This window comes from Drosophila simulans, chromosome 3L (genome assembly GCF_016746395.2).
Source record: "Drosophila simulans strain w501 chromosome 3L, Prin_Dsim_3.1, whole genome shotgun sequence".
Classification (NCBI taxonomy): Eukaryota; Metazoa; Arthropoda; class Insecta; order Diptera; family Drosophilidae; genus Drosophila; species Drosophila simulans.
In genome coordinates, this window is record NC_052522.2 from 190,387 (window position 1) to 215,221 (window position 24,835).

The window sequence follows — 24,835 nt, forward strand, 5'->3', positions numbered from 1 at the left end:
AAACAACATTCATAGTTACTTATCCTATTTACTATTAATCAGACATCTTTAACTGTTGTATGAATCCCGCATTGGGCTGAATACATGGTCTCCATGATTTTACCAGATTGTATGCATCTTCGTAGCACATGTCACGGCGCTGCATCAGATAACCGATTACCACGGAGGGGGATCGCGAAACGCCTGCATTGCAGTGGACCAGCACGCAACCCTGCGACCTGTGCGCATCTTCAATAAACTCCATTGACGCGGGCAAGATGTAGGTAATCAGGTCTGTTTCCGGCAGATCCAGGCAAGGCAAAAATTTACAATTTACGGGCAAGGGCCACTCCACTTCGGGCGTCTGTATGCCGACACTCAGGATGTGAGTTATCTTATATTTTATGATGTTATCCGGGCTAACTGCATCCTGCGAGCCCAGGTAGAGAAAGTCGCTCAGAATGCAGGCGGGCACATAGTCCGGCTTGGTATCCACGACAAAGCCGTATTTATGCGGATCCAGTTGCTGGGAGCATTGGGCAATGTCCTCCACGCAGACGGATGAAGTCCTTCGCTCAATATAGCGCACACCGGTGGGGGTGGTTACAACCGTGGCGGTGGGTCTCAGGTTGCCCATTCGCCTTTGCAACTCATACAGCAGTATCATAGCGGTATTAAATGTCCGTTTCTCGGTAGTGCACTCTGCAAAGGTAAAGCCCACAAGCTGGAGCCAGGAGCACACGGTGATCCCAAGAATTCTTCGAGGGAATGGTGAGCATCTGATATAGGCACCTCTCGTCTATACGTCCGTTACCCAAAGCGATTAGTGCGCCGACAATGCGCCTTACTTGTTTGTATAGAAACGATTTAGCCCTAATCTCGATGTCCCAATAGTTATATGTTTCAGCGGCCAGAATAGCGTTCGAAGACAATGCACGTGTTTCACCAGGACGTATATTAATCTCGTCGATTTTGCGCACTGTAAACATTGGATGATCCCGACTAACTTTCTGGCGACTGACACTCATAAAAGTTCGAAAGTCGTGGACGCCGATAAACATTCGCGATGCAGCCTGGACTCTTTTGATATCGAAGCTAGAAGATCTATGGTGGATCAAGTGGTTACTAATATCATTTTAGGGTTACCGGAGTTTCTTACTGCAGAAAGTAACAGCGATCGATTTCTTCAACTGGTATAAAGGTCTCGAACGACCTATTCCGGAGACTGCAGTCTCCCAAGGGTGGGTCCTTTGCCACGGCAAAGCGATAGAGATAGGTCCGTCCAGTGGCGTCGTAGCGACAGTGGAAGGAGTTGGCCACCAACTTACTACTAAGCACTCGAATGGGAAGACGCTGTTTGTTAAGGGTTCGGTTGAGCACCCCAGTTAATATGGTTGTATCATAGGGCTGTCCATTAGTCCGCTCCAGGTCCACCTGCACCGTGGAGTGCAGGGCGTGTACACCGGCGTCTGTTCTGAAAGTTAACGGAGACTAAAGACTATACAGATATGGTCTATATTGTCTTGCACTAACCGACTGGACAGCACGGTGTGTATTTCGTTTGTTGGGTGAAAAACCTGCAACGCAAGCTCCAAACAGCCTTGTATGGAGTTTGTGTCCAGACGCGACTGCTCCAGTTTGTTCACCGTCTTCTGAATACCACTGTAGGGGTGGTAAGTTTTGTTTCAACAATTCATTCTCACAATTCGACGCACTTACCGAAAAGTAGTGCCGATGTAAGAAATGTTCAACAAATACCTATGCATGTTATATAGAGCACGACCAACAACCACCATACATATCGCTAGAGATGGGCTTGGGCAGCTGGTTGATCAACGCTACTAGAGGTGGGATTGTAAATTATGTGTTGAACAATTAGAAAAGCAACATTTAAACTAAATAAAAAAGCTGTAAATCAACAAAGCAACTATTTGTTATACAACAGCCGAGCTCTTTTTGCGCCAGAGAATGAGAAGATATCGATGAATCGATGACGAATCGGTTCACGGCATTAAGCAACAACGAAGCAACCGGCCACATTGCTGTCAGAAGTATATTGTTTTGTAATAAAAAAAAAAGTATAATTTTGCAACTTCCCAAAGCCTTTGCAACCCTGTAAGAGACGGCCAACGGTCTAATACTTTTCTGTATCTTGCACAGCAGTCCTCCAAATTAATAGCTACAGAGTTGGGCCCTCGGCATAAGCAGTCACCAGACCACCCAGTCACTCCACCCACCACGTAACTAGAATGGCCGGCTTTCCCGATCACGCCCGCGCAGAGGATACGGAGGTTAATGTCTGGATCCGCTTTGGTCTTAGGCTGGGCGTCAGCGCCGTCCTTCATCCGTTTGAATATTCCAAAACCCTCATCCAGCTGGGTTACGAACCGATCGCTCCTCTGCCCGGCAAGTCGATACTGGGCAAGCCGATCATGAAGTTGCCGAACATCTTTCAGTACGGTAGGTACAAAGTTCCTCTTTGCCGAAACATAACTAATATTTCCGCTGCGGCTCCTGCAGCTGGCCACATTCGGCGGATCGACGGCTTCTACGGCTGCTACCGCGGTCTAGCTCCTAAACTGGTGGGTTCTCTGGTGGCCATGGTGGTAAGCGACCGAGTGGCCGACCAACTGGGCCTGGAGCAGCCAGATGAGAATAAGGACGACTCCCAGCTTAGTGATGAGGAATTGCAAGTCTTTGATTGTCATGTGCCTCCGTACAAGTCCTGATTTGTTTTCTTTCAGGTACGTCCAGTTCAAGAAAAGTCTGAAGCGGGATATTGTTTTGATGGTGAGCGGAGTCGTGGCCTCGCATCCCTTTCACGTAATCTCGTTGCGCATGATGGCGCAGTTTGTCGGCCGCGAGACCTTGTACACTTCTATAGTGGGCTCCGTGGCCGAGATTTGGAAGTCTGAGGGAATAGCGGGATTTTTCGCCGGTCTTGTGCCAAAGCTGTTGGGCGATTTGGCCTGCCTTGTGCTCAGCAGCTCCACGATTTACATCCTTAACAAATATATCATCAAGGACAAGTTGGGCAGGCAATACAATTCCGGATTCACACAGTTTGCCGTATCTAGTTTACTGTATCCACTGCAGGTGGTATCCACCTGCTCAGCGGTAAGTGGTTCACGCCTGATGGCTGCCCAACCGCCAATTATGCCGGCCTACAAGAGCTGGGTAGACTGTTGGAATGATTTGCAGGTTCGCGGAGAGCTTAAGCGCGGCAGCTCCCTTTTCTGGCGGTGGGTGTTACCGTGAACTTTATACTTAAATTAGTAAATACAAAAAACTTCGACTTTCCAGGTCACAATCCATCAGTTCTCCAGTAATAGCCACCTCATTCGCGCCCTTGCCTAAGCTGGCGCGTTACCAGTAGACGTCAACAACGCGCCTGGACGACCACGGACGGGTTACGGAGTCCACACATAACTGCCTAGTTGTGTTCGGCCTGCATTTTAATGGGTCTTCGGCAATGACAAGCTTCAATCCAAGACAACTGCATTTTTCTACTGTCTCCAAGCCCAGCCATAATTCTGTTAATACAAGTTTAGATCTACATTAAAGTGGATTTTCATCGTGGTCCGTTAGTCGTGCGCGATATTTTCTTTTCTTTCAGCATTTACAAGATCTGAAATCGTGAAAAAATTGTTGACCAAAATCTTTCCCGATCTTGTGCAGACTCCGATATATTTGTTGTTACTGTTTACTGCAAAATTTTTGAAATAAATCGTTTTGCCCTACCAGTGGAAGCACAACTTTTCCATATACATTTTTAAAAAATAATAATGGTCTACTGTTACCGCTCTTAAAATTGTGATTGTTTATGTATCGTAATCTTATTTTATTTTTAGGTAACACGTATTAAAGATCAGGAGTTAAGTAAGACATATGGGTCTCATTTAAACCCAACTTAATTAAATTAGATTTTGCTTTGATTAGTTTTGCCGCGCATTTTATATAGTATTGAAAAAATATTTTCCTGCCGAAGCCATAAAAAATTCAATTGACTATCTTTATTCAGTTATGGTTTAATTTCTGCTATATTTTTATGTATATAATACAATTTATCTGATTGATTGTTGATTGATCTTTACACGATTTTTACAGCCTAATATAAGCTTAAAAATAGTTTGAGTTTGCGAATTTAGTCCTGTGCTAACTATAATGCACGCTAGTATCATTTTTTCAATATTCATACTTTGCTGTTACTAAATCTCCAATACCGACAAGCAAACAAATTTACATCTACGACCAATTCTTATTTGTAGTTGGTCTGCAAACTGTAGTGAATAAAAAATAAATAATTTATATCTACGATGTAAATGGTCTGCTATCCGACAGCATTTCGAATTCACATCACCGAGCTAGGGTTCTAGAAATAGCATTTGCCTTGTTCAAGCACCCTTTAGTTGTACCCCCACATAAATCCCCTTAATATGCGTCCTTTCGAGTCCTTTGCTTCCGCAGTAATTGACAAGTAGCTAGGCGTCGAGTATAAGAACGTTTGTAATAATTACAGACTACAAAGGAAAAGCAAAGGTCAGGGCAGTTCTGAACAATGTTGTTTTTAAATAAGGCTTTTTGCTTTTATTAAATTTTCGCTAAAAACTAGAATTAAAATTAATAATCATAATCATTAATTAATAATTAGAGTTAACGTAATGGTATTAATTAAAAACATTTTTTGCGCACAAATATTTACAATTACAGAAGTGTCGTTAACTTCTAAATTTATTTCTTGCTTGGTTCTTTACACAATTATATTAGTTATTCTCTATTTTTGCCTTTTCGCGGGTTTATTTTAGAATAAATATTTGTTGCTGGGTTACTTAAATGATTTCTTTAGTTAATTTTGTTTTGCCCCTTTAATCGAGATACGCCCCATGCTAATTGAAAACTAAATGGGAAGTAACTTCTTGAACTATTGGCGACAAAAGAGTACAGAAAGGCTAGGTGGACCGGGGCGTTATGTATCGTTCCGCAATCGGAATCTGGAATGCAATCACACCTACCAAACAGTACTGTTTTCAATGGCTTCTTGCTTCGGCCTGTTTTGTGTATGTGACTTCGCTCAAGGCTGCAGGCACCTTTGCTTATAGAAAACCAGTGTTCTTTTGCCTACGTTACTATTGCTTTAACATCATATAACGCAAAACAATCATTAACTTTTCTCTGGAGTTCTTCGATACGTTGCATTCTTAAACGCTAAAATACAAACAATTCCCTTTCGGAAATGATAGGGAATTTTGTTATTCAATTTTTGTTTTTCTCTCTACGCACATGTTTGGGAACAGGGACTATTATATGCACTTAAATTGCGGTCAGGGTCAACCGACTTTGATTTTCGCTAAGAACTACAATTAATGACTATAGCTACAATTGTTGAAATTGTTGTTACTTTTTGCACGCATTTAACACTTTTTGCTAATATTTTACGATTATTTTACACATTTTATTAAATAATTATTAATAAATAGTGTTTATTATATATGCTGGGGTTTATCAATCATGCTTAGTGGGTAGGAGGCGTGGAAGGATTTTTAGGTGAATGGAAACTTTATAAACCTAAACCGAGAGCATTTTTGGATTTTTTTTTAGGCTAGACGACTGTGTCTGCTTTTTTGTTTCGTTTATATCTTTAATACAATAATTTACAAAGCCTTAAATGTACAATCTGCTTCTAAAAATGTACAATTTATATTTTTTGTTTCTCGCATAATGTGCTATATGCATATTAATATTATATAGGTGTGTATAGATAATATCTTCTTTACGCTGATGCGATTACAACAAACCAGTTAGAGACAGATAAAAGAATGGTTAAGGGGCTTACATACTAACTGTACAATTTAAAGTTCGATTAAGGACCTGCAGTTCGCTCATTTTCTATGAAAGCTAACACTCTAATGGGGGCGAGGGCAAGGAACCAAATCACAAAGGGAGGGGATTATCGAAAGCTTGAATGAACGAAGTTACAGGATACGCTTACATGCGACATTTTCGCGTTCTCCGATTATCATCTAACTTCACAGTCTTTTTTCAATGGAAGTAAAGCGCCTTCCCCGCTGGCGCGTCCTCCTCCACTGCCGTTGTTGTTGTTCGAGTTGCTATTGCAGGAGTTGCTGGAAGCCGATCCGGTGCCACTGGCTGATGGCAATGAGTTGTTGCTATTCTCGTAGTTTCCCACGTTGACACACAAAGGTGTGGTCGCATCCACAAGGGACGACTGCACGCCCATCGCAGCCACTCCACTCTCGGGCAGGGATGTGGAGTCATGCACGTCTGCACTTTTGCTAGAGTCTATCACCAAGCATGGCGGCGATGGGGTACCCGTGTCCTTACCAAGCAGGGCTGGCGACGTATTAGCATTCTGGGAGTGCGGTGTAAAGCTGTTGAGCAGTCTGCCCTGTGGTGACGCCTCTCTGAGTGGTGATATAAGTGGCAGCTCCGTAATCGGAGACGTGTTGTCTGCCGTAGGCTCATCCTTTTTGTCCGCCTTCGTACCGATTATGTAGCCGCCGCCAGATGAGTTCCTGGCTATTTTAAATCGCAAGGGTGCTGGAGCCTCCAAGGTAGGAGGCTGCTCCACACTGACGGTTCTTGTCGTGGTCTCCGCCCTTCGTTTGCCAAAACGGAGGATCAGCTTAGGCTTATCACCTGGCGACGCACTGGCCGTGTTCTCAATTAAGGTCGTGGTCATGGTGGTTGTACTGCTGCTTAAGATAAGCTGTTGCTGTTTTTGGCGTTTCTTTTCCTTCTTCTCCTTTTTGGGCTTGGAAGACTTAGGTCGTTTTGTGGGAGGCTGGGGCATTATGAGCGACTCGCCATCTTGGACTACTACCCCTCTCTTGTTGCTGTCCTCGCCCTTGACAAAGTCCTGCATGACTTTCTTGCGGTAATTCATCGAGTCCCTCTTGATCTCCTCTAGTGTAAGAGTGCTAAAATTGCTAGTCAAACGCTTTTTAGGTGGACAAGCCCTTCGGGTCATCTCATAACTGTAGTTTTGGCCCTCGTCGACGCTTGAAACACCTGAAGGTGTCTCGTTGGCCGTCAACCCCCTGATTTTGATCTTCAGCTTAGGGGCCTGGTGGTCATCCTCACTGCTTTCGAGAGTCTTACTGCGTCCTCGCCTCTTACCTGCACTACTAGCTGCTCCAGTCTTTCCGTTGTTGTCGTTATTGCTACCAGAGCTACAAGCGCTACGCCGTCTGCCGTCACCCGATGATCCTCCTCCACAAGCTCCTGCACCACTTGAAAGCAACTGTTCCTCCACAAGGGCTAAGTTCGCATCAAGAGCACGCAATTCCCTGCTGCTAGAGTTCTTTTTGAACCTTTTCGTACCGTTGCCACCTGAAAGTTCGTCTTCCTCCTCCGACTTTCGCAAATTCTCAAGGGGCAAAGTGTCGGATGCGGCTGGCAGTCCGCATGAGCTATCGTCATTGTGGTTATCTTTCTGTACCACATAAAGACTAAGAAGTTCCTTCTTTCGCATGCGGCGAGAGTTGCCGCTAACGGCTGATGACGCACTGACTACGGTCGACGTGGATACGGTGGTTTGCACTACATTTGACGACTGCACCAGAGTGCTGGTAAGAGTCAGACTGTTACTGTTCGTCATGGCGTTATAGTGTTCTGGATAGGCCAGTGGGCTCTTGATCTTAAGTTTAATCTGAGTTCTGGCATCTGAAATCGAGGTCTTGGAGTGTGGTATCGTGCTGTCTGAGTCGATCGATACCTCCTCTGAAGTGGCCTCTAGAGATGCTTCAACCAGCGAGCCTTCGACCAAATGCGTAGCAGCACCTGTGGCAGCCACATTGGGTGCCATTTGGTTTGCTTCCGTGCAATGTAAAAGAAGATTTTGTGCAGGTGTTGGATTGGGACCAGTTGTAGGTGCAACCAGTGGCGTTGGTCCTGAATGCTGTTTGCTGGGCGAGGTTCCAGTTCCAGTTGCTCGCAGTGCCGACTGGAACTGGCGTTCATCCTCCTCGTTGAACTCGCTGAGTGTCTGATCAGCGGTTCCCGAGTCAAACGCACCCAGAAGATTATTCTGGTAGGCCTCTTGAGATGCTGTACTGTGCGGTGCCTCAAATCCGAGATTGTACGTTCTCATGTCTACAGGTCCCGGCAGCACTGGATGGAGAAGAGGATTTGTGGTTGTTGCAGTTGTTGGCGTAGTAGATGACTTGTTTTGAACTCGTGGAGCTCGAAGCTCAAAACTTCTTCGCCGGTCCCTTAGCGATTGCAGATTCTCCACACCAGGTCCTGCCATATCGTCAAATTCGTTGTTGAATTCAAATGGAGTTCCGACCAAGTTATTGACTATATGAGTATTGCTCCCGTAATCTGACATTGGCGGAGGCAGTACCATAGCCATCCCACTGGTAACTCCTCCTCCACGTCCTCTACCCCTTCCACGTCCCCTGCCCCTGCCTGGGGCTCCAGAGCCGCCGCTTCCGCGCGGAGCACGCTGCCGCGGCTTGCCCTGTAATGTGTGCGTCTGGGGGTCATATTTAGTCGGCGGCAATGCCACCACGGGAACTGGTGCAGGAGGCGTTGGTGGCTGCAGAGGCTGTCTTGGCGACTTTCCGGGCGATTTTCCTTGCGGAAGTTGGGGTGATTTGTGCGTCTGTTTTTTAGATATGTTACTACCACTGACGCTTGTTCTCTTGCTTGGCGAGTCCTTGGCTGTAACTGTAACCGGTGGGGTTGGTGGCATCATCGACGCAACGGCTGCTTCTGCACAGCTGCTTAGAAGCTGAGCCGGATATGTCGGCATTTTTCCATCAATCGGCGAAGTCAGAGAAAACGGATGATTGGGTGTTGTTGTAGTCTGAACAGGAACTGTTGAAAGCGCAGGCTGTTGTACAGAAATCATGCCCAAACTAGCCGCGGAATAAGGTGTTCCGGGGTACTGGTTGACCTGAGTCGGTGGAGGTAGTGTAGTGGACTGCACAGCACCTACAACTCCCCCATTGCCGTATAAGCTTGAAGGCGGTTCTGTAGGAGTTGTCTGTGGATGCATGATACCCGCTAGTTGGGGGTAGATAGTTCCGTTGTACTGATTGTTTGGAGTTCTCTGCTGTTGCTGTTGATGAGTTGGCGTCGTCGGTTGCTGCTGAGTCGTATTAGTATTGTTGAACATTGGTATGGAATCAATACCGTTCACCATTGGAGGATGGTTAAAGGGCGCTGTAGCGTTTGCTGCAGTGCCAGGCCCGGCATTACCGCTTGGATAGCTGTTGAAAAAGTTTTTACAGCTCTCAAGCTGAGCGAGGGATCGAGCCGTTGTTGCTGTTGCCGCAACGACTGGAGGTGGCGGAGGAGGATCATTTGATTCGGACACTGAACTAGGCGAGCTACTTCTTCTCTCAGCAATGAGATCGCTTTCGTTCCACGGCATTCCCCCGAATGGCGACTGCATTCGTGTGCTCTCATCGTAGTCGGTGATCTTCGCATTTCCTCCCGTTCCGGATTGTGTGGGAACGGTTGCAGCTCCGCGAAAGCTTCCGAGAGTGTTCTTCACCGCTGCCGCTGCCAAGTCTACAAAGTCAGGAGTGGGTCCAGGTTGCCCTACATTAGCTCCACCGTTGCTAGATAGGTGACAAGCCCCTTTTTGGTGGGGTGATTTTTCCAGGAAGAGACCTAACGTTGGATGTTGCTGAGAGTTCGGAAAATTTACTTGAAACCCAAGATTGTTCATTGTTGCGTTGGTGGGTGTAGCATTTGGAGTGTTGGTGAGACTGTTTGCATAGCTTCCACTGTTGGCTGTCATAGGCGAATCCTTGATAGTCAATGATGCAACAGAGTTAGGTCCTGATGAGTTTCCATAAATACATGTTTGTGCTGATTGCAGCTGTTGCTGTTGCTGTTGGTGCTGCTGCTGCTGTTCTTTTTGAGCATGAATGATATCCTCTGGGTCCGCAGCATTGTGAAAAGGAAAAACCGATGGGATGGCTGGAGTTGGAGGTAATAGATCGACCGCCTCCTTGCTATTGCAGTCATCCTGTGCCTTGCGCTTCGTCTTGCGCAGTTTCTCTAAGAGATTTCGGGTTGCTTGGATGCTATCCTCCTCACTTATTTGCTTACCCCTGTCTATACTAGACCCAATTAGACTCATCTGATTGGGAGGATTTAACACACTGGCTAAGTTCGACGCGAAGTTGTTAGCGAATTTACTGTCCTCCATCTCCAGTATTGTCTCAACGATGGGTAAGTGCTCGACAGGAAGTTGCTCTATTAGGGGCCGTTGTGAGGGTAGCAGTTGTTGCTGCATAACTGTTGGTACAACATCGGCAGCAGGGGATTGCACAACAAGCGGAGGCGGCAGGGATTGGTCATGCAGATGCTGCTGTTGCTGCTCTGCAGAATTTGAGTCCAGTTCAATTATTTCCGGCGGATCGGGCGGAATAACAGTGACTGCTGGAGAGGATGTAGACGCCGAGTACTTACTCGCATTTGCAAGCAGCTCGTTTTTACGTTCCTCTTCCAGCTCCCTAGCCATTTCCATCTCGTTGAGGAGATGTTGGGTGTGATGAGTGTGTTCCTCGTCGGGCTCGTGACTGCGTCTCCTTCTTCTTCGTCGGGAACGCCAGCGCATACGCCGCCGTTCACTAAGATCACTTCCAGCGTCAGACAACTCGTCATTAGAGGTAGGGGTAGGAGTGGGCGAGGCGGGTAGCGGAGCGGCCGGTGGACGTTCATCGTCGATTATGTCTGCCAGTTTACTCGCGCTCGCAGATACTTGGGTTCGCGTTGGAGCAGTGGTAAGCTCCTCATCAATATCCATTGGAAGTTCACCAGCTTCTGCCGCAGACTCTGGGTCCAGATCGGGTTCGGGTTGTGCATCTGCTTCCAAGTTAGTCTGTTGGATGGACACCTCTTCGGGTTTAAGATCACATTGATCTTTTACGATAAGTGTTTCAGAAGCAGGTGGAGTTGGTGACATTGGTGGGGATTTAGCTTTAGCAGAATGGTTTATCTGCTGCTGTTTCTTATTTAACAGCTTGTCCAACGAACTAGTCGCTTTCCCGCTAGCTACTTTTCTCTGGCTAATTTCTTGTTCTAAATTTGCAACCTTCTTAGGAGATTCTTCCGCTCGAGATTTACATCTGGATACTGTCTTTTCTGGAGACGATTTAGCAGTAGGCGAGGGCGGTCGCGACTTGGAGCCCCGAGTCGCTCTTTTGGTAGCCTGTTCCAACTGGACCCGCTTTACACATTCGTCCAAAGAGCCCTGGAGACGTTGTGATTTCGGCGTACTTTTGACGTCATCCTCAACGGATACCACTGCCTTCTGCAGTGCTACCTTTGGCGATTTTGTTGTAGAGTTCTGGCGAGACCGCGTAGATGGTATATTCAATATATTGACCGATGCTGGCGCAACAGTTAATGCTGAAGGCTTATCCATAGATTTGCGGGGTGAACGTTTTGGCACAAGAGAGGAATCAGATGGCACTTTCGCAGGGGCTACAGGAGGCTCTCTGTTAGATGGGTTTTCCGAATTGCTGGCCTGAGACTCGCTGTCCGAGTCGCTGCCACCACTGCTGGAACTACTTCCTGAGCTGCTAGAGGAGCTGGAACTTTCACTGTCGCCAGAGCTAGAACTTGAAAGATTGGGGACAACTACGCGGCGCTTAACCGGGGGAGTTGTTTTTATAGGTGTCGCCAGCAAATCTTCTTTTGATTTTCTTCTGCTGCTTAAGGGTTCCTTTGGAGTAATTGGTGCTTCTTTAATTGAGGTCCGTCTGGTAGGCTTAATTGGCGTGGTGGGCGCTGGAACAGATGATCCTGATCCGGATCCCGTTGCCGACGTCACAGTTTCTTTGTCGGAAATGTCGTTCCCCGTTGAGAAAGATTCTAGAACGGGTTTGCTACTCTTTAATTGCTCGGCTGCCTTCTTAGCCGCTTGTCGTTGGGGAACCAATGAGACTGCAAAGTTAGACTTGGCTGAGGCTGGGGTAGCGACGACAGATTGGGGCTTGCTTTGAGTATGCGTTGGGAGGGCAGGCTTGTCATTTTCCGTAATAGATGGCGGACGAGCATCCTTTGGGACCTTTGGTGGCCTTCCGCGCTTTCCACGTTCAGCAGGTGCGCTTTCGGACGTTTTTCCAACAGTCTTCTGTAAGTGTTCTTTTGGTCGTACTTTTTCACTTGATTTATCCGTTTCATTCGACACACGAGAGCTTGAATCCTTCAGCTTGCTCTTTGCAGGGACTGAAATGGAATTTATGTCTGGCTCTCTGACTCTGTCAGACACATCTGGCTGTAGCGTCGTCGCGAGATTTGTGGATCGCATGTTCTCAGAAGCCTTTTTGGCTGCCTGGCGCTGTGGCACCACCAAAAGATCTGCCGGATACAACTTGGCATTAGGGTTCGGTTTGGTTTTTGTACTGTTGCCGATACTGGTAGCCCCTTCCTTTCCTTCCCTCGTGTTCTTCGCTTTACTAGTTGAGGATGCTGCTTGGGAAGTAGAAGATGTTGTGGCTGCTGTTCCTGGCACAAACTCTTTCATAGCTGCCTTTGTTCTAATCGTCTGTTGGTTTTGTGAGTCACTAACATTGCTTTCCACGGTGGCCTGCTCCTCCTGGTCTTTTTCTTGTTCAGAGGAACTGCTTTCGGAGTCGGAGTAGATATGCTGTCCCAAATTTCTACCAATGGTCGAACCAGTCCTGGCTAGTCCGGAAGTCGTTGTGCTCTCACGCTGTCGTTCGCCTCTTAGAGGCAACAATTCCTCACTTTCGTCGCTCGATACGCTCTCCTCGGCATCTTTATCCATTTGGGCAAGTCCTCGTGTTGTTGTAGACAACTTTCGTCTTGCTGAGGCACCAGTTCCCTCTCCAACGCCTGTTTCCGTGGTAGGTTTTGGCCTAGTTGCCTGGCTCCTATTAGGTACTGATTTACTTTGGATTGGCCCCCTTCTCGCACCACGTTCTGGTTCCTGGCGGTTTCTACATCGCTCGTCTTCACCGTCGCTGGAGCTGCTTGCAGACCTGGAATCCGGATACGCGGCAGACGCACCCGCAACTGCTTCACTTTGACGTCTCTGCCGCTGTTTTTGCCGCTGCTCAACGGACCGAGCGTAGCTTTGCTTTTTAAGGGGACTTCCTGAGGAAGACTTTCGCTTGGAGACTCCGCTACCCGCGCTAGAGCTACCGCTTTCACTACCCGAATCACTTCCTGAGGAACTATCGGAGCTACTGGTACCGTTCGCCGAGCTGGAATTACCTGATGATAAAGTGCCGCTTGACGAATGGGAGGTCGTGCTACTGCGGATATTTGAGTGGAATTGACTTTTGTTGTGGGTCGACGTCGCCGCCGCCGCGCTGCTCTTCGAGGCACGCCTCCCTGTAGGATGCTTCTCTGGCGGAGACCGTACCTTGGATGCAGTCGTTCCCACCTTACTCCCTGTCGCAGTCTTCTCAGGCGAGGATGTGCGTGAACTAAGAATGCCATTATTAAGCTTCTTGTTTGGCGAAGCTTTAGCAGGCTGCTTGCGTTTGTTGGGAGACAGCGAGGCACGGCCACGGCCCTGTTTACCACTCTGCAGCTTCCCCATAAGCTGTTCAAGGATGTATTTCAAATCCTGGTACTGCGCCGGCACAGTTTGTCCTCCCACAGAGCTGTAGAAACGGTCATACAAAGTAGGTCCGTCGTTGGCGTAGATTACAGCGTTCAGATCCATCACAGGTTGTTGCTGCTCTTGTTTGGTCTGCTGCTTCTCCAAGCGCATCTCATCCAGAACTCCAAGCTGCTTGTAGAATACCTGCTCACGTAGCTTAAAGAGAGAGCGGGAAAGCTTTTCCCTTCGACTAACCATATAGCAGAGATTACGAACTCGCTCCAAATCCTGTCGCAAATGCACCACCAGCTTATGATTTTCCATGTCCTGCTGCTCCTGCTTGCGGGCTATCATCTCCACATCTTCGGACTTGGGCGGGATAAGCTCGCGATTGTGTCGAGACTTTCGCTTGAGCTTCCAATAATTGTATATGGCAACAATAGCATCGTCGTCGACATCAAACAGATGGCAACTGATGTCATTAAAGTTAACATGCTTATCGAATTCAGCTTCCACCTCCTGAAAGTCAATGGGAAAAGTTAGAAACTGAATGCATGCAGAAATCACAACGGAAAAGAAACTACTAACCTGAAGACGCTGAGCTCTGGCTTGGTTACGTTCCTCGGAGGTCAGTTCGGTTTTACGATGATTTTTCCGCCTGCGTGGATCCTCTCCAGTTGTCCCGCACGCGTTGTTGCCATCGTCGGCTCCTCCACCAGCCCCACTGCCGTATCTGTTTGCTTTCTGCATGGCGCTTGCGACTGAGGCACTGCCTCCCCCATGACTACCAGCATTTTCCTTCTTACCCTTGCTCATACTGTGTTTCTGGCAATAGGATCGAAGCTTTACGCCGTCCTCAGCATTGCCTTCCTCTATGATTGCACGCATTTCCAAGCCATGTTGAAACGCGCAAGTCACGTGGTATGCTGTTTTACAGGGCTTTACTGAGCACTGGATGCAGCTGCCAACGCGCTTGCGGCAGAGTACACAGATCAGGGACCAGCGCGACTGAGGAATGCTAGAGATTTTCGTGATGGGTTCCATGCGATCCACACACCCAATGCTGACCTCGGGTATCCACAGAGCGCAAGAGACGTGTGCCCAGTGCTTACCCGACTTGTTGGATTTCATAGCGCCGCCCTTGTTTGGACAGAGGACACAGTCCGGCTTAATTCCCATCGAACAAGTGCGGCATAGCCATTGTCCTGAAACCAAATTTCAAATGAGCACAAACATTTCCACACCACAAGGTGCTGCTTACCTGATGGAATTGCTGTAATGCCATAACACGCCTGGTGCACACAGATATTGCAATTATCACAGAATACCATTTCATTCGCCTCCTCGGAGTCGGGCGATCGGCAAACATCGCAGATGACATTCTCATCGAATTCGATGCCCAAGCCTTCTTCCTGTTTAAGTATGACTTGAATCTGTTCCCAGCAACGAACCTAGAACACAAAAGTTAATATATTGGTCCAGCAAGGAGCTTAGCGAGCTTACCTCTAGCTCCTCAATGACGCGCTCGAACTGCGTCGCATTTATGGGAAAAGCACCGCATTGGGCACGATCGCTGTTGTAGAGGCGCAACCAGGCCTCGTCAATAGGATCTATGTCATAGGCACATGTGTTCTCCGCCAAGGCAACAACATTCGTCAGGTAATGCAGATCCGGCGAGTAGTGCTCGTCTTTGGTAATGCGCAGATAGCGATTTTTCGGGCTGTAAACGAGAGCCGCAAGGCAATGTATAGGTTCAGTACAGAAATTCACGAGTACGGGATAAGATTTGCTAGGTATTAACTTACAGCTTAAAGTCGTGCGCTGGAGACACAACAGGCTCGGGCAGAACATAGACGCATGGCTCAGGAAGGGAGTCTGGGTTAACGGGAACTTGCACACCCTTTTCCCATTCCTGCTTCCATGGGTCCGTTACTATTAAATACTCGTAGTTGGCCAACGGCTCAGAGTCTGGCAATTTCATTGCGCTAATGAGATCCTTGCTGCAATTTAAATTTCAATACTATTGAATCATGTCTAATTGGTTTGCTGGTCTGTTTATACCGGTAAAGTTCAGCTGGGGCTTCCGTTGAGCTTCGATTGTAGATGCTCGACATCTTGATGTCCGCTACAGACCGCGCCTGCCAGGAGCTACTAGAACTCGCCCCCTGCGACTTGCACTTGCTTGCGGACTTTGCCAGTTTCGTTGACTTCGATTTGCTAGTGCTGGTAGCGCCTGCCGCAGCTCTTCCTTGTCCTCCTCCCCCTGCTTCCGTCTCTGGCTCTTCATGTTTGCTTTTGCACAAAGGCAAAACTGGCACACGCTCTGACCCTGTAGCTGGACCCGCTCCAGTCACTTCAGCTACTGCTGCCGTAGTGGCTCCATTAGGTGGCCTACCTTTGCGCCGCTTGGTGGGCGGCGGCTGCGGCTCAACATCCTTGCGCTGATGCTGTTGCGGCGGCGGATGGTGCGACTGGTGATGATGCTGATTACCGCGCTTACCTCTTTGTGACATTTTTCATTGGTGTTGATTGGATATTTGTGTGTTTTTGCTTCGATTGGTACCTTGTTCTTGTGTCTTGTGCTTGTTAGAGAACGGGTTGTTTTCTGCAAGACCTAGAAGTAAGCAGGCAAAAGCAGCTTCAATACATATTTCACGCGATTAATTTACTAACCAAATTTACTTACTACATGCTTAAGGCCACAGTTGGCGACACCACACCGGCTGCTGCTGCTGCGCTCTCCTGGCTGTGGTGCGGTCGTGATTCTTGGAGGTCCACCCTTTGTGCCCCGTGGACATGGACGCCGCTGCTGCCCCAGCCCTAATATCCAGTAGCGACGCCACTTTGCAGTCCTGTGTGCTCCGCACTTCTCCACGGGCGAGTTAATCCACTTCCACTGCCACCTTCCGCTTGCTGCCTTTTGTTATTGTTCGTTGTTTATGCACAGACTTTTGCAAGTTTTTCTTTGGCGTTTGGCTCACTGGTTTGGATTCTCGACGAGCATTTGCTAGTCTGGTGGTAGAGAAGACATATTTTTGTGGGTTATTCGCTTATATTAGGATCGTTCCCAGTAAGTGTCCACATTTTTTATGCTTTCCGAAAATACACAAAAAATATAGAAAAACGCTCAAGCTGCCAATAGGTGACTGGTGCAACACCCACAGTCGCCCTCCCGCTCGCACACAGCACGCTCGTTTAAGGGCGCGCTTACTATGCGCGTGAGTGCAAGCAGGAGGCAAGCAGGTGGCGTTCGTGTTGCATCAGCCAGCTTATACACGGCACCCAGCATACCCCTCCACCACTTCACTTCTCAGAAGCAATCATAGTTTTTGCACTTTTTTTTACACTTTTATTATAACAACTTATTTGTTATTGCTATCCGCACACCTAGGCAGCTACTCTGCGCGTCCCTACTGCGTCCGCACGCGACACGCCCACTCAGGGCGCCACTTTAGCACTGCCCATTCTTGGGGGAGTTGGGATTTTGTTATATATTTTACATTTGGGTTTTTTGCCGCCGCAGACACACACGACAAGCACTTGTTACTGATCGAAGACCGCTCACAGCCTTCGCATTTTGCGAAGCGTCCGTATCAAACTCACGTTTCCCAAAATCGCATTTGCGTTCGCAGGAATTACAATTCTTTTGATTATTTATTTTATTTTTGAGCAAAAATTATTTTTCTCAGATCGCCATGATGAACGGTTGCAAATTTAAACTATCGAGTGCATTTAGTCGGTGGTCGCTATCGATACACAGCTTGGGTATATACAGAGTTGCATTCGGACCAGCGCTGTATTTTGTTTTAACAACATTTAATTAATTTCCACAGCATTTTCATATTAAATTGTATTCAAATAAAAAAGCTTTTTACTTTAAGCTAAAATACGTTAATAAAGAATTTTCTTATTATTACCTCTAAATATTCTAGACTTTCTTAACATACTCGAAGTTAATAATTATGTAACAATTAATGTCGCAAATAATTTAACCGGACGAATATACAAGATTCTTTTAATCTTTTGACATCTTTAGAGAGGAATTTTTTATTCGTTTAAAAAAAAAACCCGATAAACTGAAAACAAAAATCGCGACTGAAAATAAATATCGGTTAAAAATGTTTTATTGTGATTACAGAGGAAAACTATCGACTGAGCGCACCCAGAAGCTCACCTCCAGCACCAACAAGAAAAAATATGTATATTTATAACTATATGTAAAAAGGAAAAAGTCGCGTCGCACAAAGGCAACGTGAATACTATTTAATCGGACCTCTGATGCAGCGATAAGCAGGCTTTTTTCAACGGAGCCTCGCTAATTTGACCGTCCTCTGCCAGATAGTCTTTGTCTTTCTCGAAAAGTCGGTGGAACGGTGTGGTACTGGAATATTTGAAGAGTGGCTCATCAAACGCAACAAACATGTCAAACACTCCAAGTCTGAACAGTAGTAGTAACAATATCAGTAGCAAGGCGCCCCTTGCCCAGAAGCAGGACACGTACAGTAGCGACAGCAGCGAGGAAGTTCTGGAAACAGCCGAGGAGCGGAGGAGGCGCATCCTGAAGGAGCGCAGCCGGCTCAACCGTCCGCAGCACAATATGTCAGGCGGAGGGGCTGTGCCCAAGCACGACATAAAGTCCCCATGCGGAGCATCTCCCAGCTGCCAGCCAACGGGTTCCGGAATGGGCCGCTTGCCGGTCCCTCCCGAGAGGATCACCATGCTTGTGGACGGCGTGCGCTTCACGGTGGAGCAATCACTGCTTACAGCACATCCCACCACAATGCTAGGCACGATGTTCGGCTCTGGCTTCCAGTTCGCGCATACCAACGAGCGCGGCGAGTACGACGTTGCCGACGGCATTTCGCACTTAGTGTTCAGAGCCATTCTGGAGTACTACAAAAGCGGTGTTATCCGCTGCCCGCCCACTGTTTCGGTACCGGAACTAAAAGAAGCCTGTGATTATCTGCTCATTCCCTTCGACGCAACCACGGTGCGCTGCCAGAACCTAAGTGAGTATAACGCGAACCATTCCTGCCAGGGCGAACCTTAGTTGTGGCCACCTCTGCTTGTTTTCCGTCTCTTTCCTTGTAACATGCCCTCTGTTATGTTTGACATAAAGGAGGCCTTCTCCACGAGCTTAGCAATGAAGGAGCGCGACAACAATTTGAACTCTTTCTTGAGGACCTAATTCTGCCCCTCATGGTGGCCTCGGCGCAGCGCGGGGATCGAGAGTGCCACGTTGTGGTGCTCCTTGAAGACGATATGGTCGAGTGGGACGAAGAATTTCCGCCTCAAATGGGCGAGGAGTATTGTCAGAGTGAGTGTATTTAAAAAATGTGGTTGCAATAGTGTCACAGAAGTGTAAGCAACACTAACATTTCTAATGCAGCCGTGCACAGCACTGCCATGCACCGATTCTTCAAGTACATAGAGAACCGCGATGTGGCCAAACAGGTGATGAAGGATCGCGGTCTTAAGAAGATACGCTGCGGCATAGAGGGATACCCCACCCACAAAGAGAAGATCCGAAGGCGGCCTGGTGGACGGGCTGAGGTCATCTACAGCTATGTGCAACGACCTTTCATCCACATGTCCTGGGAGAAGGAGGAAGCAAAGAGTCGCCATGTTGATTTCCAGTGTGTAAAATCCAAGTCTGTCACGAATCTAGCGGAAGCAAATGCCGATCCGCCACTGGAATTAGACGCAAGTGCGTAAGGCTCGAAACGAAGAGTAACAGCTCCCTAAAATCCCAAATTCGTTTTTAGGTGGAAATCCGATTCCCCCTATTGCAGTGGCTAATCCGCATCCCAATAATGCTGAGCTCGCTGCCGGTATGGCCGTCGCACCCGCAGCTATAGGCGTGGCTGGTCCAGCAGTCGTGGTAGGCGTCGACGAGGCGGCCGGGGGCGTTGTAATGCTCAACGAGTTGGACCAGGCAGCGATCGCTGTAGCCGTCGGCATAGTTGACGAAAATATGTAGATCGGCTGGTAGGCGGAACACACTGCCAGAGCAACACCGCGCACAGAAAAACTCTATGTTTTTGATTAACATTTTTATAAGTATATTTAATAAATGGAAATTTCGAACACGAAAAACCAAGCAATTGATCCACGAATAGAAGAACATGAACGTTACCAGACATTAGCTGTGATCACGCTCCGTCAAAGGCCTCCCGTTCGCCCTGTGGAAGCGTCGAAGTCTCCCAGTTCAGTGAGCGATCGATAGCCATTTTCCACTTTTGGTAGCGCAGGTTGCGATCGGTGGCACTGATTGATGGCTTTATGGCTTCTCGGGGGCCAGATTTCGAGAGTGGAGCCTCCATTTGGTATCGGTTTTCAACGGCTTTGTAGGCTGCCATTGCAGCTCCCTAAAACATTTGCTTGGTTATTGAAGCTGCATTTACATCACAAGTTAAAGTACTAACCAGCGCTGTTGTCTCTGCGATCTTCGCCCGGAGTACTTGAATCCCTACTAGGTCGGATTGTAGCTGCAGAAACAGATTATTCACAGTCATGCCCCCGTCTACCATAAGCTTGGCCAGTGGAATCTTGCAGTCCTTGTGCATCGAATCGAGAATATCACGGACCTGGAAACAAACTGCTTCCAGGGTGGCTCGTACTATGTGCTCACTTGTTGTTTCTTCACTCAATCCACAAATGACACCGCGAGCGTCCTGATTCCAGTAGGGGGCGTAGAGTCCATTGAAAGCTGGCACGAAGTATACGTCAAGAGAGTTGTCCACAGTGCTAGCCATGGTTTCGATCTGCCCCGAGTTTTGAATAAGGTTCATGTTGTCGCGCAGCCAGTTGAATGCTGCACCGGCAATAGACACGCTTCCCTCAAGGGCGTAAAATGGGACTGCCTTCCGTCCTAGTTGGTATCCAACAGTCGTTAGCAACCCATGCGTTGAGTGAACAATTGAAGGTCCTGTGTTATAAAGCAGAAAACATCCAGTACCATAAGTGGCTTTAGCCTGACCTTTGGCCAGGCATTGTTGACCCACTAGAGCGGCTTGCTGGTCGCCCAGAACCGATGTTATGCCTATGCCCTGCAGAACGCCCTGCGCAATGCTGCCGTAGAACTCCGAGCTCGAGCAGATCTCCGGCAAAATGGTCTTGGGCAGCCCAAAGAACTTTAGCAAGTTGGCATCCCACTGAAGGGTCTCGATGTTCATGAGCATAGTGCGCGAAGCGTTGGTCACATCCGTCTTGTGGACACCACAGTCCTTCCCGCCCGTAAGATTATACATTAGCCAGGTGTCGATGGTGCCAAACATGGCCGTGCCCTTCTCCATAGCCTGGCTGACAACCGGCACGTTGTCCCGAAGCCAGCGTAGTTTCACCCCCGAAAAGTACGGAGACAGAGGAAGTCCGCACAATGGGCGCAGGTAGTTGATATTCCTGGCATTGTTCGGAATAGTCTCCAAAAGCTCCTCCACCGTGCTGGTGGTACGATTGTCCAGCCAGATGATAGCGTTCACCAGCGGTTGACCGGAGTTTCTATCCCAGACGACTGTGGACTCGCGTTGGTTTGTTATTCCAATGGTGACGATTTCCTGAAACGAGCCGAAAGCTTAGCATTCAATTTCAAATATTCGAATTAAGTTTAAACGGTCAAATCTTGTATATTCTTTCCTTGGTTGTGTGTGTACACACTTGTTTGCCATTCTCTGGGAAACGCCGTAGCCAGGGGAATGGTAAAGAGAGCAGGGCAGTAAACAACTAAGTAAAAATAATTGATAACACCTTACGACGTAACGATTCGAAAATTTTCCACAGCCGGCGCCCCGTTTCAATGTCAACTCTAGTTAATATCACAAGACGCAGCATTGTGATCGCCTTTCATCAGCAGCTACGCAGGATGTCCGTCCAAAAGAGGAAGGATCAAAGTGCGACCATTGCTGTGGGACAGATGCGCTCTACCAGCGACAAGGCGGCTAATCTTAGCCAAGTGATAGAGCTAGTGGATAGGGCCAAGTCCCAGAACGCCTGCATGCTCTTTCTGCCTGAGTGCTGTGACTTTGTGGGCGAGAGCCGGACCCAAACTTTAGAGCTCTCCGAGGGTTTGGACGGCGAGTTAATGGCGCAGTACCGGGAATTGGCGAAGTGCAACAAAATTTGGATTTCCCTGGGTGGCGTGCACGAGCGGAAGGATCAAAAAATCTACAACGCTCATGTTTTGCTTAACGAGAAAGGGGAACTGGCAGCAGTATACAGAAAGCTGCACATGTTTGATGTTACGACCAAAGAGGTTCGCCTACGCGAATCAGACACAGTTACGCCGGGATACTGCCTTGAGCGCCCAGTGAGTACTCCCGTTGGCCAGATAGGGCTTCAGATTTGCTACGACCTGCGTTTTGCTGAGACGGCGGTGCTGCTCAGGAAGCTGGGTGCAAATTTGCTAACATACCCATCCGCATTCACATACGCAACCGGTAAGGCGCACTGGGAAATCCTGCTGAGGGCCAGAGCCATAGAGACTCAATGCTTTGTGGTCGCCGCGGCTCAGGTAGGTTGGCACAACCAGAAGCGACAGAGTTGGGGCCACAGCATGATTGTCAGCCCCTGGGGAAATGTACTGGCTGACTGCGGCGAGCAGGAGCTTGATATAGGCACGGCCGAGGTGGACCTTTCCGTGCTTCAATCTCTGTATCAGACCATGCCCTGCTTCGAGCATCGGCGAAACGACATCTACGCCCTAACAGCCTACAACGTTCGCAGCAAAGAACCCACCCAGGATCGACCATTTGCCACTAATATCGTGGACAGGCGCACAATTTTTTATGAGTCTGAGCATTGCTTCGCATTCACCAACCTACGCTGTGTTGTGAAGGGACACGTCCTAGTGTCCACTAAGCGAGTGACTCCGCGCCTTTGTGGCCTCGACTGTGCCGAAATGGCAGATATGTTCACCACTGTGTGTTTGGTGCAAAGACTGTTGGAGAAGATTTACCAGACAACTTCCGCTACCGTCACTGTGCAAGATGGTGCACAGGCCGGACAAACTGTTCCCCATGTACACTTTCATATAATGCCCCGCCGTCTGGGAGACTTTGGGCACAATGATCAGATCTACGTGAAACTAGATGAGCGCGCCGAGGAAAAGCCTCCGCGCACCATCGAGGAAAGGATCGAGGAGGCGCAAGTTTATCGCAAATTTCTGACGGACATAAGCTAGCTTCTTACCCCACCCCTTTCCCTGCGATGTGATTTATGAAGAACATATAATAAAGAGATTGATTGTCAATCGGCCATTTCGGAATCGATTCATCTGAAAGTGACGTACCTCAACCTTCCCGCCCACGGCCACAAGTTTCTTGCAGGCACCGGCGATGCACTCGTTGACCGTATTCACTATGGCCATGGGATCCTGTTCGCACCATCCCTCCTTCTGGAAAATAGACTCCACTTCAATCTGATGAAAGCACACAATTTCGTCAGTGCCCGCACGAAATATAATAAATCGCGCGGAAGTGGTTCCCTCGTCAATAGCCCCAACGAATGGACCAGATAGCGTGGGTGGAGGCGGGGTCGTCTCGGTTGTTGGAGAATCCATTTTTTTTTTTTGTGTCCAGAGTTCACCTTTACAGTCAATAAATGCCAGCACGCTTTCTCGCGAGCTTGTTTCACACTAAAATTAGTTATTGGAATCTTGTCGACATATTCGACGGAAATTATGCGATAAGAGATAAGGTGAGCGAGCCTTCTTCTCTTTGCAAATCGTTACGATAGCGGTGTGTGCAAGCTAAAAACCCGTCGGATAGTAAATATTTACTGTGAATGGGCGCGACATAACGTTTATGCATCATAGAAGAACGCGATTCTCGCTATTGAGAAGAAACCTTAAAATTATAAAATTATTTATTTCATCATAAAGTGCTTTATAATTTAATATTTACATAATAAAATTTAAGTTATAGGTAATTTCTCACGTAATACACCAATACATAAATTGTGTTGCGCATAAACGAACATTCACAACGATATTGGAATAATGTCACTGTAGAGTGGGGTAACACTTTTAAATGTGAACGCAGGCTGGAAAGTATCAGCTGATCGGAAGGCCAAACTGGATAATAACAAAAATCACTAGATTGTTAGCGCCAAGTAAACAAGTATATTCGACTCGATGATTTCAGACAGTCAGAAGAAAGGACTGCGGGAGTTACTTCTAAATGACAATAACTTAACTGTCCTGCTACAGTTGGCCAAATGCGCCACCAAAAATGTGTGCAAAACCGAAGACCCGGAGGGTAAGATTTAATTTTGGAATTTGCACAACAGATAATTATTATGTATTTAACTTGCAGAGGCCCTTCGTCTGATCACTACACACATTCCAGACATTTACGTACTGCTTTCCAAGCGCGCTATAACGAAGGAACTCCTCTTTACGTATTTGAGCAATCGACGCGCTGACGCAGCCACAGACTTTAGCAAGGCAGACCTCATAGCCAAGGTTATACAGTATTGGAAGCAGGAGCATCAATCAAGCATAGAGCTTTCCGGAGACCAGACATCCAGCTCACTTCATAATCAGAGCGAAGAGGATTATCCCATTCACAAGATTGCGCGCAAGTTCGGCGAGTGGTTCTTCGAACGCTTCAACGCAGACGCCCTCAGTCTGGTGGATTTGTGGGCAGATGCGACCCTACATCTAACGATCAGAGCCAGTGATGGAATCAATGAGCTGGAGTGTACGACGGCTGCCGAGGTGTTATCGGCACTAACGAGCGCTAAGCAGCAGTTTGACTTTTACTTTAATCCGAACCTGACGCACGCCGGAATTCAGGGTCGAATGGACTCGTACGGGCAGTTCTTAGTGATCTGCTGCGGCACTCTGCACTCCCGTGATAGCTGTGTCGGAATCTTTGAATGTGCCTTCGGGCTACTGCGGGACCCCTTGGCTGACAACAACTGGAAACCCAAAAAAGTGAAGTGCTTACTTAAAAGTGAAGCTCAGCCCCCAGCCCCCTATCTGTGCTCGAGCGAAATTCTGCACACAGCTCTGGAGCTGCCAGTATCCACTGATGACTTGAACTAGCGGACTGTTATGTATCAGCGCGTCCACATGAAGTATAATTTTAAAAGGTACTGAATACTTACTTGGACAGAACTACCGTAATCAATTAGCTCTATGAATGTTTTAATCAATATACTCACGAGTTGAAACTGCAAGGCGTAGAACAAATTTGTTGACAGCCCAAACTGCAAGATTAAAGAAAACAAATTTATTAAAGAAGTGTGGGTTAAAAAAGGTGAGCTGAATCTGACAGTTAGTCACTCAGATTTAAGCTT

General features: G+C 47.7%; 8 protein-coding genes across 16 annotated transcripts; 4 read left to right on the forward strand and 4 right to left on the reverse strand.

Annotated features, from left to right (window-relative positions):
* Positions 1–12: 12 nt before the first annotated feature.
* LOC120284197 (dual specificity protein phosphatase 19) lies at positions 13–646 on the reverse strand. Its single transcript, XM_039293782.2, has one exon. It carries the CDS (start codon positions 644–646, stop codon positions 35–37), a length of 612 nt encoding a protein of 203 aa, XP_039149716.1. The 3' UTR covers positions 13–34.
* Positions 647–653: 7 nt separating this feature from the next.
* Positions 654–1,841, reverse strand: LOC27209130 (tRNA pseudouridine synthase-like 1). The gene is made up of 4 exons (XM_016184632.3): positions 1,699–1,841; positions 1,513–1,641; positions 1,139–1,453; positions 654–1,083 (listed from the first exon to the last, which is right to left on the reverse strand). The coding sequence occupies exons 1-4, from the start codon at positions 1,773–1,775 to the stop codon at positions 654–656; spliced, it is 951 nt and encodes a 316-aa protein (XP_016029640.2). The 5' UTR covers positions 1,776–1,841.
* A 49-nt stretch (positions 1,842–1,890) lies between these two features.
* Positions 1,891–3,728, forward strand: LOC6736203 (mitochondrial carrier homolog 2). Of its 6 annotated transcripts, none has more exons than XM_044922978.1 (5): positions 1,891–2,030; positions 2,140–2,439; positions 2,500–2,668; positions 2,724–3,221; positions 3,283–3,728. In XM_044922978.1, exons 2-5 carry the CDS (start codon positions 2,229–2,231, stop codon positions 3,353–3,355), a joined length of 951 nt encoding a protein of 316 aa, XP_044778913.1. In that variant the 5' UTR covers positions 1,891–2,030; positions 2,140–2,228; the 3' UTR covers positions 3,356–3,728. The 6 variants fall into 6 exon arrangements, with proteins under 6 accessions (XP_044778913.1, XP_044778912.1, XP_016029644.1 ...); XM_044922977.1 differs by having other exon boundaries at positions 1,906–2,042; XM_016170570.3 differs by having other exon boundaries at positions 1,944–2,042; positions 2,143–2,439.
* A 1,868-nt stretch (positions 3,729–5,596) lies between these two features.
* LOC6736204 (PHD finger protein rhinoceros) lies at positions 5,597–17,294 on the reverse strand. Of its 3 annotated transcripts, none has more exons than XM_016170540.3 (8): positions 17,141–17,294; positions 16,224–16,549; positions 15,599–16,151; positions 15,343–15,537; positions 15,041–15,257; positions 14,799–14,988; positions 14,126–14,742; positions 5,597–14,056 (listed from the first exon to the last, which is right to left on the reverse strand). In XM_016170540.3, the coding sequence occupies exons 3-8, from the start codon at positions 16,048–16,050 to the stop codon at positions 5,996–5,998; spliced, it is 9,732 nt and encodes a 3,243-aa protein (XP_016029646.1). In that variant the 5' UTR covers positions 16,051–16,151; positions 16,224–16,549; positions 17,141–17,294; the 3' UTR covers positions 5,597–5,995. The 3 variants fall into 3 exon arrangements, with proteins under 3 accessions (XP_016029646.1, XP_016029647.1, XP_016029645.1); XM_016170541.3 differs by lacking the exon at positions 17,141–17,294 and adding an exon at positions 17,038–17,117; XM_016170539.2 differs by lacking the exon at positions 17,141–17,294 and adding an exon at positions 16,925–17,021.
* A 352-nt stretch (positions 17,295–17,646) lies between these two features.
* LOC6736205 (BTB/POZ domain-containing protein 10) lies at positions 17,647–19,633 on the forward strand. Of its 2 annotated transcripts, none has more exons than XM_039293780.1 (4): positions 17,647–18,546; positions 18,660–18,854; positions 18,927–19,244; positions 19,303–19,633. In XM_039293780.1, the coding sequence occupies exons 1-4, from the start codon at positions 17,958–17,960 to the stop codon at positions 19,515–19,517; spliced, it is 1,317 nt and encodes a 438-aa protein (XP_039149714.1). In that variant the 5' UTR covers positions 17,647–17,957; the 3' UTR covers positions 19,518–19,633. The 2 variants fall into 2 exon arrangements, with proteins under 2 accessions (XP_039149714.1, XP_002083100.2); XM_002083064.4 differs by having other exon boundaries at positions 17,648–18,546; positions 18,657–18,854.
* LOC6736206 (glycerol kinase) lies at positions 19,576–23,318 on the reverse strand. Its single transcript, XM_002083065.4, has 3 exons — positions 22,824–23,318; positions 19,963–21,093; positions 19,576–19,905 (listed from the first exon to the last, which is right to left on the reverse strand). Exons 1-3 carry the CDS (start codon positions 23,091–23,093, stop codon positions 19,690–19,692), a joined length of 1,617 nt encoding a protein of 538 aa, XP_002083101.1. The 5' UTR covers positions 23,094–23,318; the 3' UTR covers positions 19,576–19,689.
* Positions 21,116–22,784, forward strand: LOC6736207 (nitrilase and fragile histidine triad fusion protein NitFhit). Its single transcript, XM_016170571.3, has 2 exons — positions 21,116–21,263; positions 21,317–22,784. Exon 2 carries the CDS (start codon positions 21,333–21,335, stop codon positions 22,713–22,715), a length of 1,383 nt encoding a protein of 460 aa, XP_016029648.1. The 5' UTR covers positions 21,116–21,263; positions 21,317–21,332; the 3' UTR covers positions 22,716–22,784.
* Positions 23,319–23,433: 115 nt separating the features above from the next.
* LOC6736208 (uncharacterized protein C3orf38 homolog) lies at positions 23,434–24,715 on the forward strand. The gene is made up of 2 exons (XM_002083067.4): positions 23,434–23,790; positions 23,848–24,715. The coding sequence occupies exons 1-2, from the start codon at positions 23,667–23,669 to the stop codon at positions 24,579–24,581; spliced, it is 858 nt and encodes a 285-aa protein (XP_002083103.2). The 5' UTR covers positions 23,434–23,666; the 3' UTR covers positions 24,582–24,715.
* The last annotated feature ends 120 nt before the right edge of the window (positions 24,716–24,835 follow it).

Coding starts and splice junctions, on each gene's coding strand:
- LOC6736207 (XM_016170571.3), top strand. CDS start 21,333: ATGTCAACTCTAGTTAATATCACAAGACGCAGCATTGTGATCGCCTTT.
- LOC6736203 (XM_044922978.1), top strand. CDS start 2,229: ATGGCCGGCTTTCCCGATCACGCCCGCGCAGAGGATACGGAGGTTAAT. Junction 2,669..2,723: donor CAGCTTAGTGATGAGGAATT/GCAAGTCTTTGA, acceptor GTTTTCTTTCAG/GTACGTCCAGTTCAAGAAAA. Junction 3,222..3,282: donor GGCAGCTCCCTTTTCTGGCG/GTGGGTGTTACC, acceptor TCGACTTTCCAG/GTCACAATCCATCAGTTCTC.
- LOC6736204 (XM_016170540.3), bottom strand. CDS start 16,050: ATGTCACAAAGAGGTAAGCGCGGTAATCAGCATCATCACCAGTCGCAC. Junction 14,989..15,040: donor GCGTCATTGAGGAGCTAGAG/GTAAGCTCGCTA, acceptor TTTGTGTTCTAG/GTTCGTTGCTGGGAACAGAT. Junction 14,743..14,798: donor CATTACAGCAATTCCATCAG/GTAAGCAGCACC, acceptor ATTTGGTTTCAG/GACAATGGCTATGCCGCACT.
- LOC120284197 (XM_039293782.2), bottom strand. CDS start 646: ATGATACTGCTGTATGAGTTGCAAAGGCGAATGGGCAACCTGAGACCC.
- LOC27209130 (XM_016184632.3), bottom strand. CDS start 1,775: ATGGTGGTTGTTGGTCGTGCTCTATATAACATGCATAGGTATTTGTTG. Junction 1,454..1,512: donor CACACCGTGCTGTCCAGTCG/GTTAGTGCAAGA, acceptor GTTAACTTTCAG/AACAGACGCCGGTGTACACG. Junction 1,084..1,138: donor GATCGCTGTTACTTTCTGCA/GTAAGAAACTCC, acceptor GATCCACCATAG/ATCTTCTAGCTTCGATATCA.
- LOC6736205 (XM_002083064.4), top strand. CDS start 17,958: ATGTCAAACACTCCAAGTCTGAACAGTAGTAGTAACAATATCAGTAGC. Junction 18,855..18,926: donor GGGCGAGGAGTATTGTCAGA/GTGAGTGTATTT, acceptor TTTCTAATGCAG/CCGTGCACAGCACTGCCATG. Junction 19,245..19,302: donor GCCACTGGAATTAGACGCAA/GTGCGTAAGGCT, acceptor ATTCGTTTTTAG/GTGGAAATCCGATTCCCCCT.
- LOC6736206 (XM_002083065.4), bottom strand. CDS start 23,093: ATGGATTCTCCAACAACCGAGACGACCCCGCCTCCACCCACGCTATCT. Junction 21,094..22,823: donor CCGTGGGCGGGAAGGTTGAG/GTACGTCACTTT, acceptor GGCTCGTTTCAG/GAAATCGTCACCATTGGAAT. Junction 19,906..19,962: donor TCGCAGAGACAACAGCGCTG/GTTAGTACTTTA, acceptor CAAATGTTTTAG/GGAGCTGCAATGGCAGCCTA.
- LOC6736208 (XM_002083067.4), top strand. CDS start 23,667: ATGATTTCAGACAGTCAGAAGAAAGGACTGCGGGAGTTACTTCTAAAT. Junction 23,791..23,847: donor CAAAACCGAAGACCCGGAGG/GTAAGATTTAAT, acceptor TTTAACTTGCAG/AGGCCCTTCGTCTGATCACT.